We start from the raw sequence: 16,780 nt of genomic DNA on the forward strand, positions 1-16,780 counted from the left end.
CGATAGCCAAGGACACAAACAGCAATAAAATACCAAGGAATGTGTTGTTTACATCAAAATCAGCCCTGTGCTCTCTACAGCACAAAGGATTTGTCTGCAGACGACCACATGCCGACAACAGGAAGATGGCAACAAGTCTACACAGCACACTGCATGTGCCATTACTCTTCCCGTTAGCCCAATACAACTTTAAAACAAGGAAACACAGACAATGGGCAGCAGTCCTGTGTAAAATTTATGGAGGCTGAAGTAAGCAAGATTATGAAGGAAAAGGATCATGTTACATTAACTGTTGGCTCCTACAGCACACAAAAAAACACTTCCAAAACTGAGTTCTTCATTGTCATTGACAAGGAACCCAGGAGATACGATGAGGATTCAACAGCTGGTGGCCCTTGTCTCCCATGTCATACACGAGTGACCTGCTCAGAGATGTCGACTTTGTGAAATATTTGAATTCCTGGTTCAGAATTTGCACTAAAAGGGGTAAATGGAGGAATCCTTTGTACAAAGGAGATATTTTTTTTTTTCACGAGTTCATAAAATTTTATAATCTGGCTATAATCTGGCTATTTAACATTTTCATCAGCAATAAGGAAATTAGATTTAAAGGCACTACCTAAAGTTCAAGGATGACACATTGAAGAAATGATAAATATTGAGGATGACAAGGTTGTCACATACAAAGCAATATGGAACTCTTGGTAACCAGTGCTCCTTTTAACAAAAATGCATTTTAATGACAAATGCAATGCTAAGCATCTAGCAACTTAAAAGTGTCTGCTGCACTTAGGAAGGCACCACTAAGAAAAATAACATCGGGGTGTTTTAAAGATGTCGTTCTCCTAGCGTGTTACTGTGACAAAAGATGCCAATAGAAATAGTAACACAGAGCTATAAAAGGGAGATAGGATTTTTATATCTACCCATAGCATGAGTAAAATATCAGAAAATTAGACTTGCAGAAAAAAAAATTCCCCCTCAATGACAGCAGTAGAACAACCCTGAAAGTTACGGACTTGAATCTACTTAGTTTGTCTGAGAAACAGAAATGTGGTTATTGAGCACCATACAGTATACTGACCATAGTATACTGCCACATGGAGAAGAACAGCTAAAGAGCTTGTTCTCATTTAACACAATGGTGCTAGTAACACTTAACACTAAAGCATGCGCATCTGAAGACTCAAACATGGGCTATGGAGAGTATTCGTCTGAGCACAAGCCATCCATATTAGAATTGAGAGATTCATTACCTGGCAACAATAATTAATCTACTCCACTTTCCAAAATTAAGACAATGGTAATCTCCCAAATAATTTAAGATTAAAAAGTGACTAGTTTTCTTATTAACCCATTGTTGTTTATTACAAAGGTACAAGATGAACATACTGGACACAATCATTTGAAAGTCCAAAGCGGAGTTTCAGCTTGCTTTAAACTCAGATGAAGCTGAAGAAAAGGAGTGGATAAAACGGAAACAAAAATTAAATGGGAAGAAAAACTTAGCTGGTTCTATTTTCAGGACTCTAAGGTATAAGACCTTCTCAACTCTACCCACAGCTTCCACTCCTTCCAGAAAAGCCCTATCTTTGGCATACAGTATAGCAGTACTGTGTTATTTGCTGATATCAAAAGCTATTCTTGACTGTGACATCAAAAAAGCTGATTTTTTTGCTACTGTGCCTGAAAAACCCTAAACAGGGATGCAACTAACCCAACAAAAGAAGATTACTCTTTTTTAGATAAAATTTAGATCAGCAACTAAGTCTATTGCTCTAACACATAGGCAAAGAGTGATAAAAGCATCTGATGCATATGTAAAGGAAGTGGAACTTTATGAATAGGTGGATTCATAGCTAAGCATAAGCTGTACCCACAATACAGACTGCACCACCCAAGCTATCCCTGTCTCAAGACAAAAAGGGCTAACTCCCGCCAGTCCTGGCTCACAAGCCTTCTTGCTTAACTATTCTGCCCCCTCCACTTCCTGCAAAAGGTCAACACACTACAGACACATGCAACAAGGACTTTCCTGGAGGCAATCTTGCCCTACATCCCTTGTCCAGGCACATCGAATTCCTTAAGCCACCATCAGACAGTCTTCTACCAGCACACACTGATTTGCGGTAAAAATTCCTGCCAAGAGAAGATACATGAGCCACAGCTATAGAGGCAGATACTCTGAAGAACAAACTGATCTAAATCTCTATACTTTCAGTGTTGTTATTGTTTGAGAAACCCACAACAATTTATTATCGTTTAGACAATTATTCTCCCACCTGATGACCCTTTCCCACCCAGGCAGGGGAACTAGGGAAAACCAAGGAAACCTGAGGATTGAAATATAAACAGATTTAATAGACTAAGACTAGATAGTTAACATTAATAATATCAAAGAGCCAATACTGATACCAATACCAATATAAGATACACAAGGATTACACTCAGCCAATTGTATCAGTAGGAAGCAGTGCACTCCCAGCAGTGGACAGCAAATGTCGGACACTGCGAGTGCCACAGCTTCAGGAGGAAGGGAAGGGCTCAGAGGTCTGGCACTGGGGCAAGAAGTTCTCAGGATGGCGGCCATCAAGGGAGAGAGAGAACTCCTCCCTTGATGATGAAAGCAAACTTTCTAATTTATATTCAATGTGACATTCATGGTATGAAATAATCCTTTTGACCACCTTGGGTCAGGTGCCTGGGTCTTGCTCCTCCTCGTCCCTGCACATGGCTAACTCAAAACCACTGAGACCTTGAAACCCACATACCATACCTGGCTATAAAGTAAGTATTTTCACAAATTCAGAAACTACAGTCTTCTAAAAGTACAGCTTTGCCAGGCATTAGAAGATAAATTAGTCCTGTGTCACTCAAACCAGGGCAAGTGTAACAATGGTACTTATCAAAACACTCGCCTCAGGTCAACTTGTTTACTTCATCTCTATGCAAATATAAACAGCAGTAGCAGCAAAGTGCATAGAGAAGCGAGCTACAGCAATACAAATATCCAGTTCAATACCATTTCACAGCATGAAGAACTCACTGCTCAGATTTAGGTGTAAGTGTTGACATGTGCTCTGCAGAAAGTTCTCTCAAAGTATGTTTTTCTCCTGTAATAATTTTAATGGGATATTGCATATTACTGTAACGTAAGGAACTTAATTTCTCTCAGTGAACACCAGATTGCAGGGGCTGTGCGCTTTCAGAGAAAACAAAAATCCGAACAAGCCCTAAAACTTCCATAAACAGAGAAATATAGAGTTTTTATTTTGATTAGGAATACAAATTTGCAGTAACTTGAGTTTCTCAAGACTCCATTTTATCAGCTTCTATAATTAACATGGAAAATATTTTGTTTCTCCAAAATCTAGCATTATTTATAGTGAACTGTCTAAAATTTTTTAGATAGTATTTTCCAAAACTAGTCACTCTTTTCCAGAACTTAAATGAAGTTTCTGTCTCCAGATACAATGAATCAAATTTGAACTCATGCATTTTGCAAATAACATACCAGGACAGGAGCGCTTTCAGGACAATAGTGCCCTTCTGCAAAAACACATTCAATGAAAAAAGCTGTGAAGCTGCATGTATAAATATACACAAAGGTCCTGAAACATACCTACATAAGACAAAGGAAGCAGCAATCTTTCTGACATGTTTTGGGGTATTTGGAGGCTTTTGTTTGTGTTATTTTACAATTCTTCCGCAGTTACTCAAAATTAATTTCCTCGACTGTCTTTGACAGTTGCATCCTTCAAGCCACAACAAAGCCTACGCAATTAGGGAGATAAAACTCACAGACAGCTGTTGGGAGAGAGTTAGGCTTGTACAATCAATGTATTTCACTTTCAAGGTTTCCTTTGGGTACTCTGGCATTCGATCTAAATGCTTTTCCTTATCACAGGTCACCTATATACATAAACAATTTTTTATAGATATATCTATCTGTAAGCATACAAATATATGTGCACACAGAAACTGTCAAATTCCAGTTCTTTGCACCTAGCATCAGAGCATCTGGTTTTGTTTTGTTGTTTTTTGGTTTTTTTTTTAAAAGATGGTTGGCATGATTTCCTAAGTCACTTCCACTCAATTTCTCATTCTCAGTTTTCCCCTGAGGTTAACTGATGGTCCATATTTGCCATTGATAAAAAACTTTCTTACAAAACTTATTAACTTTCTTGAAACTTATTTAATTAAACCCCTAAGCAAGTAGTGGTTTTAACACGTGTTTCTCTTGAATTCTTGGCTGGTCATATTCTTAGGTTGCCGTTATCCAAGGATATCAGCTGCTTCACTGTACTGCATAAATGAATTTTATGAAAATTATGTGACCAACTTTGACATTTCCACAGGTGCAAATAGATTATATAATTTCTGCTACTGAACTACAGTCTGTATTTTATAATTACTGAAATTAGTTTCAGTAATGTCAAGAGAAGGACAGATGCGGCAAAAATAAATATATAAAAGTTATCTAACGGAATTTAACTGAAATTGACAGATTAAACAAAAGAAAAAGGAAAAAGAACTGATTTAGTCTGGAAAATTCAGATATTTTACTTGTAGGGCAGGTGCTTTAACCACTGAAGCTCTAAAGAAAGGATGAACCTTCTCTACCTACCCATTTACTTCTTTTTAAGTATTACTGTTTCTGAAGGCTCCTCTCCACCTCACAGAAGCCCATTAATTCATTTTTAGGAGAAGGGCATTTTAAACCAAAATGTACCTACTTGAAGCTCAGGGTAATTTTTGTGCCATAACCTTTAAGTTCATGCCCTGTCTCTCTGTAGTTCTTATTTTGCTGCACTCTGTGGATACAGGTAGGCAACAAAAGAGGATAAGGACACTGACACCTTAAATTCAGTGATGGAAACTCACCTGGTTAACACACAACATTCACTGAGGCTTAACATAAATAGGTCAGTGAAAACAGAGGGTATGTTTTTTAACCTAAGCCAGCTGGGCTTGTAGGGTGACAGCCATGGAACTAGATCAAAAGGTCAGCTATTAGGTGGAATCACTCCACACGCAGCAAGAACGTACGTGCCCAATGGCACAATCAGGGTACCCCTGGCAGATGAATGCCAGATGACGTTCAACAAGTAAGCAAGCACTGCCGGCTTGCAGCAGGTAGCACAATGTGTTGGAATGGATGCCACGTATAATGAACTTGGAATAACAGCTACTGCACAGGTAGACAACTCTGCTTACGGTTTTGCTGGCAGGAAGTCAGCACTGCCCTCTTTCACTGCCTATCTGATTAACTTAATAAAAGAAACCTGAGTACCACTTCTGGCATGAAGTTGAGCACACAGATAAGTAAGTCCGAGAGCGCTGGTTGGTTCAGCAGAATAGGTAGGGAAAGGCTGATACTCCGTATCAGGCAAATACCACTTCTTTTCAAATGATCTGTTACTCAGCATGCTTCCTGCCAAATACCCGCCTTTCCATATAATCACGTTATATACACACCACAATCCCACCCCACTGAGACTTAGAATCAGCAGCTGCTTCATGTTGTCATAGAAACTTTATTTAAAAATTATCTGCGTATATATGTAAAATAACTCTGTATGGTCCAGCTGGGAGCCAGTCTTTAAAATAGGGTTTTTTTTTTAAATAATGTAACAGATACAAAAGAAAGCTTAAATATTTGCACACTAGCTCTTGGAAACATACACATGGTGAACTATAAGCAAGACACTTTTCCTCATGCACCCCTCTTTCCTTTCCTCCTCTGATTGCATCATATAAGAGAAAAAGAGATCATTTCAAGGCAGGGAAGGTGGGGGACCGCGGGAGTGGTGGATACCAGTACAAGTCAAACCTTGCTTTCCAAGCTTCTCTATTCGATCAGCCCTGAACCAGCTGTTCCTGTTCTGCTTAAAGCTGCATCTTTGGCACGCCATTGGCTCTGAAGCTCCAGAATACAAAACAATATGCCTACCTGGAGCCATTCAGGACCTCTCAATGTTTATGGCAATAAAAGCCCAGGACACCTCACATTGTGAAATTCAGTCTTCATGTCAACATGATATAACGTGCAAATACAGCAGCCAACATGGCCCACACACACAGCCCCTGATGCTACAGCCCTTGCTGTCCTCAGCATTATGAGCCCTGTTAACTAAGATATCAGTATCAAAGATATTTTAAAATACCATCTGCAGAATCCTAAGCACTTTAATAACTAGATATGATTATGCTGACAAGGGGCTATTCCTTTACCATACTTTATTAAAGTCTCAGCAACATTACAGAATGTGCACTTACATCTCAGTGATCAGCTATAAAAATGAGTATATGAATGCAATTGAGGTGATTGCTTTGCAGCCATTTTTTGAACTTGGAGAAAAATAACTAGTAACATTCAATGTCAAACATCATAGCAAGAGTAAGCAAGGTCATGGCTACAGATAAAATAAGAGCCTCAAGAGCCACTTTCTGCTCTGGCTGAAGTCAACAGGATTTTAGCCATTAGCTTAAACAGAGGCAGTCTTTTGCCCACACAACAGCTTCAGGTTAATATAAAGCACCAAGGGCACCAAGGAACCACAAAAAATAATTTTCCTTAACTGTTTTTCTCTCTATCATTGCAATAATCAAATACGTGATGTGGAATTAGTTTCATGTTTTCTTGACTTTTCTTAAATAATGAGTTTGCTTACTATTTAGCATAAGACTTTTCGTGTGTCAGAACCTAAAACAAGAAAGTCTTTCCCGAGTCAGCAGACATCTTACGAAGTACAGACTTCTGGTATACCATTTAAGTCAGAACAACAGAGCACTTAACTGCACTTTACCAGACATTGCAGTTTCAGTTATTCACATACCTAACCTTACTATCACCAAAAGCTACACAGCACTATAAAGTTGAAAACAAGCATAGGAAAAGAAAACCAAATAACTGGCCTTTTGTGCAAGGGCTTTGAGTTTTATTCATAATGTATTGTCACATTAACACAAGCTTATTCAAGTACAGTGACAACCTTATAATCCTAAGGTATTTTTTGAAAGAAAGTAATAAGTGAACAGAGCTGTTTCTGATTTTGTTACGTTCTTATCCCAATACTTTCAACAAATTACTAATAAAGAACAAGAAATAAAACAGATATAAATAAGAATACAAGCTTCCAAATCAAAAGGCTGAAAAACACTAGAAAAACAAAGCCAAGGTACAGAAATCTTAGAAAAGCACAACTAAACCACAGCACTTGAGTTTATATTATCCTAACTCAGTAACAATTTATACAATACAGTCTTTTCTTCAACTAATCAAAATAGTTGCTTAACAACCCTATACATTTAGTGGAACACATCTATACTTTGTTCATACCTTTTCATCCACAGGTCTGATCACAGAATTTCGTAAGGAAATGGTTTTACTTACATGTCAAGTTTCATTTATATCATCCATGAAGAAACCAAATATCTTCCTTGATTTTTAACAAGAGAAATGTTCAATACAAAATAAAAGCTTCAACATAAGAACTTTTTGTCATATTGGAAATCCCTCACAATAGCCCCTCTAGAAGAGGGGGGTGGGCATAAAAAAGGTCACTGCATAACCCATCTTAATTTCTTTGTGTGTATTTTAAGGCAGATCAACAGCCATAATTAACCATTTTAACTACCCTGAAAAGATGACTTGCCTACTCAAAAACTGTCAAAACTACATATTTTACTGTGAGTACAATAGAAAAAACTTCATATACTTACAAACTTCCTCTTCTCGGAAGGCTCAACTCCTTCTGCAACAGAAAAAAGTTAACACTGTGTTAGGAATAAAATTTATTTTAATTGGATGTGGCCTTTTGAAGACAAGTACTATAACCCTCCCATCCCACCAGTAGCAGACAGGTAGAAGTGGTGTATTTGGACTACAGTAAGAGATGATACAGATTCTACATGCACCATCTTTTACTTGTTGCCTTCCATTCTTATTTGAAATATTAACATTGGCAATGGGAAAAGTGTAGGCCTTTTTGTAGCAGCAGTATTAAAATACCTCAAACACCAGGTGGATGTTACACAAAAGCCTTACAAACAGAGCTATGATGCATTGGTAACAGTACTAAAATTTGCAAGAGTCAGTGACAAAGATATACTAAGTTCTTTCCAGCACCCATCATTTGCAAAAGTTGTTAACAGGATCAAGACCTAAATAGGCAACCATCAGTACCAAGAGTTCTACACTATGTTCTTTATCCCAAGAAAGATGAAGTACCTAACAGTTTGGACAATTATAAATCACTATATTTATTGCAATGTGCTGCAAAGCACTAGCATAACAACAGAATTGCTGTCATAGAAGCATTTCTACAACTTTTGCTGAGAACTGTTAAACTACTGTTTATGGGACAGACAAGATAGCCTGCTAGCCAAATGGAAATTGCAGACATTTTACTACCATTTTGGTGAAGAATGCCCCGGGATACAAGAAGTTTTGCTCATCAGAAATAATAACAATAATATATATACCCACAAGTAGATTATCTTGTATTGTATAAATCACAAAATAGCTGAGGCTGGAAGGGACCTCTGCAGATCCTACTTAAAGGAGGGCCAATTGCAGCAGGTTACTCAAGATCACATCCAGTTGGGTTATGAACATCTGCAAAGATGAAGACTCCACATCCTCTCTGGGAAATCTGTTCCAGCGTTCAACTACCCTCACTTCTTCCCACTTCTCACATGAACTTATATTCTGAATGCTACATTTAAGTAAGTGTTCTTTGCAGTCATGTCCAGCAGGGAGTACCACCTGTGTTAAAACAAAGGGGCAATTTGTCTGACCCACAGGATACACAGACAGATACATTAAAGTTGGAGAGTATCACCAAAGACAAGAGAATGATTCAAGTATGTGGATGGATGTCCTTAGTGTATCACAAAAAGCTGTTTAAAGTCATGCAACAGACACGCAGTTTTCATTCTCTAAGTTATCAAAGGGAATGGCAAAATTCTCTTTGAAAATTAAATATATATATATATATATATGGACGTTATTATGTGTGCACACATGTATTTCACACAGCACATAAATTTATAGGCACTGACCAGAAAATGCACATGAAAATACAATTGAATGGATAAAAATAGTTCAGCCAGGCACAGTAGAAGAGGTCGTAAAGGAATGAATAATTATGTATTCTTTAGAGATTTTTAAATGGTGTTCAGTAAATAAAGCCCAGGCTGCTAACTCAATGATAAGGATTAAAAAATCAAGTAGCTGCTCAGTTCTTGAGCACCGCCCATCCTGTTCACTGAATGAGGCAGGAAAAAATAGTGTGAAACAATGTAATAAGAGATCATAACGCAAAGGCATAGGAGAGCAGAATTAGGAGCCTTGGTAACAAATTCTGGCACTTCCTAGGAAGTTCCAGCAACTGTTCAGAATCTGCAATTTAAAACAACACCTTTTAGCATAACATGTGCTTACATACAAAAGAACAGTTACACCTGCATACAACTTTGCATTATGAAGCTGAGTAATTCCCCTAAATTTAAAATGTCACATTCATCATGAACAAAATGTAACTACAATTTAGAACCCACGTACTTCCCTTTGTTTTTTTTTTTTCTTTTAATATTTACAATGTCATTGTGTTCTATTTCTAACATAAAACTTTACTTGTAATTCTAGGTACTGTCATACTGTAACAGACAATGATTGTGGAAAAATTGCCAAAATGTATGGGCAAGAATCATACTTGGTTTTGCATCCCATTTAACAGAGCTGCAACATGTACTTTAAATTTGTTTCTTATGATTCAGGTTGGATTTTTTTGAGTTTGGTTTTTTTTTTTTTAATCAGAGTATTTTAGTTATAGTTTATCATTTTAACAGCACAGCAAAGGACAGACACTGGAAGTCACATTAATGTCTTGGCCATTCTCTTGTGTACCATCCTGAAGCACTACTTTTGACTATAGAGTAAGAATCCATACGAGATGATCCAATGTAATGACTTGCTGGTAAGGATTATAAAGGCTGGATTTTAAAATACCATACACATAAACAAACAAAACAAGGAATGAAATAAAACAAATCTCTTTTCTGGATACTATCTATATAGTCATTTTTCCTATATTCCACAGCATTGATGTTAAAATGCAACTTCACTTCTCTCATGCTTCTCCTGCTTGAGTATCCCCAAGACAAAAAAAAAAAAAACAACCCAAAACATAGTAAACTGAAGCTTGTTTTTCTGCCTCAGATCAGGTGAATTTTTACAGTTCCTATATGATTTTTAGTGTCACTTAGGACTCACCTGCATCAAAGATTTTTACACAGCCTGACAAAATTATCAGATTATCAAATGCATCAGTAGACTTTCCTACTCCAGACAAGGCTCACCAACATTACGCCACCTTTGTAATAGCACAGCAGAGCATCACAGCAGGGTCTACACAGAGCAGGTGGGAAAAATGTATACATGCTCTACACAGGGCCAGTCTATAGATTAGATCAGAGAAATCAATCATTTCCTTAGGTACCATCTGTACCACTCAAAAGCTAAAGATACCATTTTTACTCCATTTCTCCCAGATGTTTTACTCACAGCCACTGAAAACAGGGAAGCACTGAATGGTACCATACCAAAAATGACGCAGTTCTTCAGGCTTGCAACACTCCAGGTCAGATGTCAGTAACACTGCAAATGACCTATAACAACTTCAGTTTTCTGGCATTACACTGTTTTCTTTCTGAAACTCTCAACAAAACAGACTCAAAAAACTGCCTGTTCTAGTTCCACTGCACAGCATCCAACACATAGGGACTGCTGAAGGTAAAAACTTGGTGGTATCAAGACCTTCAGATCATGTACTTAGCAGGCAAGCCCCTGGAGTATTAAAAACAGAAAAAGATGCCTTAGCTACCTACCACGCTGCATGGTTCTTGGGCACCAGCTCTGCCCCAGAGGACAACACTATGATCTTTAGCCTTTGCCCTACACAGAATCCCTCTGGCCAGTTCAAGTTTTAGGGCTGTTTTTAGGCTGGTTTTAGGGCTGTTTCATTCCATTGCAATAATACAAAGCAGACTTACTGGACCAGAGATTCCTGCCCTTGAGGCCATTTGTGTCTCAAAAACCGTGGTCTAAGAACATAATAAACCTTGCCTCAGCTTTAAGACATCTGTGAGTCTGTGCCACATTGCTGTGATGTTAAGACCCACGTGTACTAAATTTAACTGCAGCTATTTTTGGTAAGTTCAAACTCCATACTCTGTGCATTTTACTATCAATAACATGGTTTTACAAGCACAGACGCTTTTTTTATTATTTCAGTAATTATGATTCTTCCTCCAGTTCTACACATCTACACAACACTTTAGAATGGGCAAGTTCAGTCAAAACACCAGAGTGCAATTATCCAGCCTTACGAAAAAAAACACGCTCACTGAACAAAGCATGTTGAACTTTATTCTGGGTCAAAGTCTTCACCCCACTAACTAGAAATGTGATTTAAATAACAGAACTACATAAAAAGGTTTAAACAACAGAGGTTACTTAGAAAACACTAACTTCATCTCATTTCTTGTAAATATTACCAGGAGATTACAGAAAATTTTAAATATTTAATTTCCACCCCTATATGGGAGGAAGATGCCATTAACTTATTACTTGTTGCTGGGTTCTATTTTAAAGAATCAATAAAAAGCTGACACATTCATAAGCTGCTAAAAACACAGCTAATGTTGTTAGTACAGGTTGATTTTAGAATCACAGTAAATTTGCTTCATCTTCCAACAACAATTACAATGTTCAAATATTCAAAAAGTCTTATCTTTCAGAGTTTTCATTTGTCCACGAAGTAGTTTCAAAAAGTTAACCTTTTCAAGACAAATTTCAGTAACACATTCTTCAGCTGGGGAGGTGTTACATGCAATAAGATTAATATGAGCTTTTTTTCTTTTTTTTTTTTTAACTGTTGCTCTACCCATCTGTCATATGCTCTAAGAATCTGAGGGCTTTCTGGTAACATTTGTTACATCTTAATACACTGCATTAAGAATAGGTTAACACTGTAACATTAACACTGCATTAATAACAGTAGGCAGAAAAAAAAAATCAGCAACGGCACACAATTCACCTTCCTATCATATCCACAGACAGCAAGAGATACCGCTTTGAAGGATGACTTTGAAAAATTTTCTTTTTAAGCAATTACTGGTTTTGCTGAAGAAAAGTTGGGGGATGACAGCAGATCTTGCAGTTGGATGTGGGAATAAAGAAAAAAAGCAGGGAAAGTAACATTGGATAGGATTGTTTTGATCTATCGGGGAAAGTGGTTACACTGTGCAAGAGCTTTTTAGTAGCTAATCTTGACATCCCTGCAAGATTAATTTATCAGGCCATTGTATTAATCCACTCTAAATACCTTCTAAGTGAGGCAGTGGCAGGTTACGCTTTTTATTTGATTGCTTCCAACCTTGCCAACACTCTGTTCTTCAGATTCTCAGAGCACATTACCAAGGGGCTCACTGGGGAGACAGATCTACCACCTCAAATGCCCCACACCAAATGTGTCTCTCCCGATGTAATTTTGTTTCTCTGGCAAAGCTTTCCTTTGTTCTTATGACAATTTATAACGTTTCCTGGTTCCAAGAATAGTAAGCCTCTGCCTCAGAAATGGTTTTCTATTAACACTAGGGGTGAATTGAGGAGTGGCTATTGACTTTAAAATTTCCAGTCCAAGACAGGATTAACTGATTTTCAAAAAGGTGCAGAAAGGTCTTCAGCTCTTTCACGGAATCACGGAATTTTCAGAGTTGGAAGGGACCTCTAGAGATCATCTAGTCCAACTACCCTGCTAAAGCAGGATTGCCCAGAGCACATTACTCAGGACTGCATCCAGGCGAGGCTTGAAAATCTCCAGAGAAGGGGACTCCACAACCTCCCTGGGCAGCCTGTGCCAGTGCTTTGTCAGTCAAAGCTTTCTCACTCAGATCTCATTACTTACAAAACAGGTACAACTATAAAATTGCTCTCCTACAACAAAATGCATAGGCTTTAACTAGTTGGAATTTTATTTAAAAAAAAAAAAAAAAAACAGACAAAGTACCACAACAATTTCTTCAGAGACAGCAGCAAGAATCTAAATTAATGCTTGGTAGTCAAAGATATTCTGTGAAAAGAAAGGATACTACAGGAGTCAGTCAGTGAAAGAAGTTTTGAGTATAATTTTATTTACCTTGGAAAGAGAAAAAATAATAATCAAATAGACTTGGCCAGAAAAAAGAAAGAAAAAAAAAATCAGAAGTGTTACAAACACACTCTTTAGGTGAATAAAAAGGAAAACCAAACATGCTTATTGGAACGTCTAATTTATAACACCTGAATCTATAAATACCCAATGCTTCAGAGACATACCATATCAACAAAAAAAACCCCAAATAATACAGTATCAGTAACCTACTGGTAAAATGAGAAACCGTAATGCAGTTACAAAGTATTCTGACTATGCTTAATAACATTATCTCTGCTATTATCTCAAGCTTTCAGCCAAAAGCAGCAGTGGCAGAACACATCAACTCAACTTCCTTACAATAATGCAGCATAACTTATTTGGAGAGTAGCTACTGTAATTAGTAAAAGGTGAAAACTTCCTCAAATGAGAAGCACAAACCCTTTTGAAACACAGCAATTTGGCTATTGCCAACATTAATTCAGTAGATCTGTGTGAGCATTTTCTAGTGGTCTGACCTTTACTTCTTTCAAATAGTTCCTAGTAAAATACAGTAGAAAAATACTACTTAAGGTTTCATTTGTTGCCTACCATGTTGCATTCTTAGCTCAACTATTTGAGAGTAAATAACCATGTTTCTTTAATTAAAAAGTGGGGAAAATTCTGAATTAACTTTCCATCTCAAAGTACACAAAATCATTTCACCTAACACAGTGTCAGAGGAATCAATGTTCCATTCTGACCTGCTGTCTATTTCAACCCTTGGCAAAGTACCACATCACCACATGACTAATGGAGAAAACACACTGCGAAGTGTTTGAAACGCCAACACTGAACAGATTCCAGCTACCAAGTTCACATGTATATTCCCATTTTAAGAGTTTAAGAATGCTACCATATATTAAGGGAAGGGGAGAGGGGGAGAAGTGGGGGGGGAATCACACAAGACAAATGCCAGCTACTGGTACAACTGTTCAGCTGAACAAATACAAACAATGATACAGTTTACCAGAACTGGAAAACACTGAATCCACTTTGACTAAAGCCAAGGATTTCTCCAGGTTCTCTTTGATTCTCTAGGTTCTTTCATCAAACAGAAAGCAGTGGTTTTTATATGGGCATACCTACACAGGATTTTGCCTACTATTAAAAAGCAAAAGAAAAAAAACACCACCACAGCACACAGTGACCAGCTTCAGCAATTCTTGACAATACAGTTGCTGGAGACCATTATGCCCACAGGAATCTAGTTGCCTTCCTTTTCCCAGCTGCAAATCATGTTTTGTATTATACAATGTTTTGTATTATACAATGAGTATGTGCAGCAGCTGCTGCTAAACTGCTGTTGAAATCAGTAACTAGAAGATAAAATGATTAAGCTTGCCTTCAACATGAAAGAAACTTACCTACATTTAGGCTTTGATTCCAACATTTTTTGTTAGTCAACTTGCACAGGATAAAAGGAGCTAAAAAAAGTCCAAACACATTTATTCTTTTTTCCAGGACACAATACCACTAGCAAAACACAGGCCTTGCTCTACCTTGACACATTCACAGTCATGAGCTGGAAGAGACTATGTATGCTGAAAGGGAAAAAGTACACTGGAAGTAAGTTTTAAGCCCTGTTAATCAGAGGAACTGAGTCACAAGAATCTTGCCAAGGCACTCTAGTGCTTACTCTGGGACACATAGAGCTGAGCTCTGCAGCTACTATTCACACACAAGGGTAAAGAGAAGATTTTGGGCAGGCCAGGCACAAGGGGCACAAGTAACTCACTTTTCCCTCAAAAAAATTACACGGAAAAGCAACAGCAAAACATGACTTTCTTGCTTTCAGTAGAACACAAAAATATCTCTTTTGCAGAAAAAGGCTAATTTATATTTGTTCTGTTAACAATTCCAGATCTTCTGCCCCTTATGCAATTAAAGGTCTCAAAATTAGAGATTTTGCTTAATGTTGACATTTTAATCAGTATTTATCAATTCATATTTGATTGGTTCAGTTGACTCCACAGCTTACTGGTAATACACTCTACTGATGTGGAAGAAAGGTTCAAGTTCTAGGGTAAGGGTCACACTGGAAATATTGAGACTGTCTGGAGATCAGCAAGGTAAATATTAACCTTATTTGTGAGAACAGCTTAGTCAAAATAAACGTTTTATTTTTTCACTTCACAACTGTAGTCGCATGTTTCTCTCAAACTGAAATTTGACTACCTCCTACAGGGCTTTAAACACCTTGAAAAATTGAAAGATCCACAATAGTGTCTGCCACTCTCAAAGGAGAGCCACATTCTCATGATCTTTTTTGTCTTTGCCACTATTCTAAACCTAAACATTGCTCTTCATAGGCCTTCTCAACATGTTTCCTACCTTGTTTCCTGCTTGTTTGCCATAATCGCTGCTGAACTGCAAAAAGGCTACTGTCGCTACTCAGCTTCCTATATGGTAGGCAAGAGGACAACCCCACCAGCAGCTGTTGCACAAATCTTCAATTACTTCAATTACTAGTCAACACTCCAAAGCAAAAATTTATTTTAACCTTTCCAAAGACAATATGGCAAAAATCCCATGATCCTTATTGATAGGACACTGCTCTCCCTGCTGATGTTATCCAGTTTCTCCAATTAGCTGCAATCTCAATTTTGCATATCCACTGCAGGGAAGACAAGAAGGAGAAAGGCAATTTTTCTTTGGGGATTTGAATGTTCTTTTTAAGCATTCCTTTCATTATCAGAAAGGGATCATAACACAAACATCAGCAGTCTGCTACTTTTATTTTCATCCGTGAGTCTCAAAATGTGTGCAACAACAAATATATCTGCTGCGTCAATCACTGGTCTAAAAACTCTGATGCAGGCAGTAAGCTCATGTCTCGCGAAGACCACCTTGAGGCACAACCCCAGCTTTTTAATACTAACAAATGCACTGGAAAAATCCTCAATAAAACAATGCACATTACTAGACCAGCGCTGGACCCCCGTGTATAAGAATTTGTGAACTCTTGACATGAAATAAATCACTGTTTCAGCCTAGGCAAGGTTTTCAGCTAACAACCAGAGTGAACAGACAAACCTTCTTACCTACTGAAAGCAAAAATGTAACAGTGATAAATCCTTTTCCACAATTTATAACATTATTTGGTCTCTCTGTATCTGCTAGCAATAAAGTCAGGTATACTTTATAGTTTTTGTTTGGACTACTAACATTCTAGGTAAATTGAGATTAGGACCCAGATAATCTTTTGGTTTATTGCCATTTTATAGCCAATTCCATCCCCCTCCTTGTCCAATATGGCAGATGGATTGTTCCAAACCAAACTACAGTAAACCACATCAGCAACTGTATTAAGTTTGTGCAAGCATTACATTTTTTTAAATTCCCTTTTACTTTTGACTGATAATCCCATTTATACTGTCTTAATAAGGTCTAACAGGATAAGTGAAGGTTATTTGAAATTATACCTCTACATAATACGTTCTTCTGCAAGTTTCTGTCGTGAAATATCTACTAATTAATGGGAAGCACTTTCAAAAGGCACAGGGGTTTCTTGTGTGACTAGTCTCAAAGACCCTCAAAAA

At 37.5% G+C, this 16,780-nt stretch overlaps 1 protein-coding gene across 1 annotated transcript in view; it reads right to left on the reverse strand.

Moving 5' to 3' along the window:
- MAST4 (microtubule associated serine/threonine kinase family member 4) overlaps positions 1–16,780 on the reverse strand; it is a gene marked incomplete at its 5' end in the record, with an annotated part of 235,002 nt that overhangs the window by 150,447 nt on the left and 67,775 nt on the right. Inside the window, one exon of the mRNA XM_082497946.1 lies at positions 7,726–7,757. Coding sequence (XP_082354072.1) covers positions 7,726–7,757 — 32 coding nt within the window. The remainder of the gene's footprint in view (positions 1–7,725; positions 7,758–16,780) is intronic.

The sequence above is a fragment of the Vanellus vanellus genome (assembly GCF_965231255.1).
Source record: "Vanellus vanellus genome assembly, chromosome: Z".
NCBI lineage: Eukaryota > Metazoa > Chordata > Aves > Charadriiformes > Charadriidae > Vanellus > Vanellus vanellus.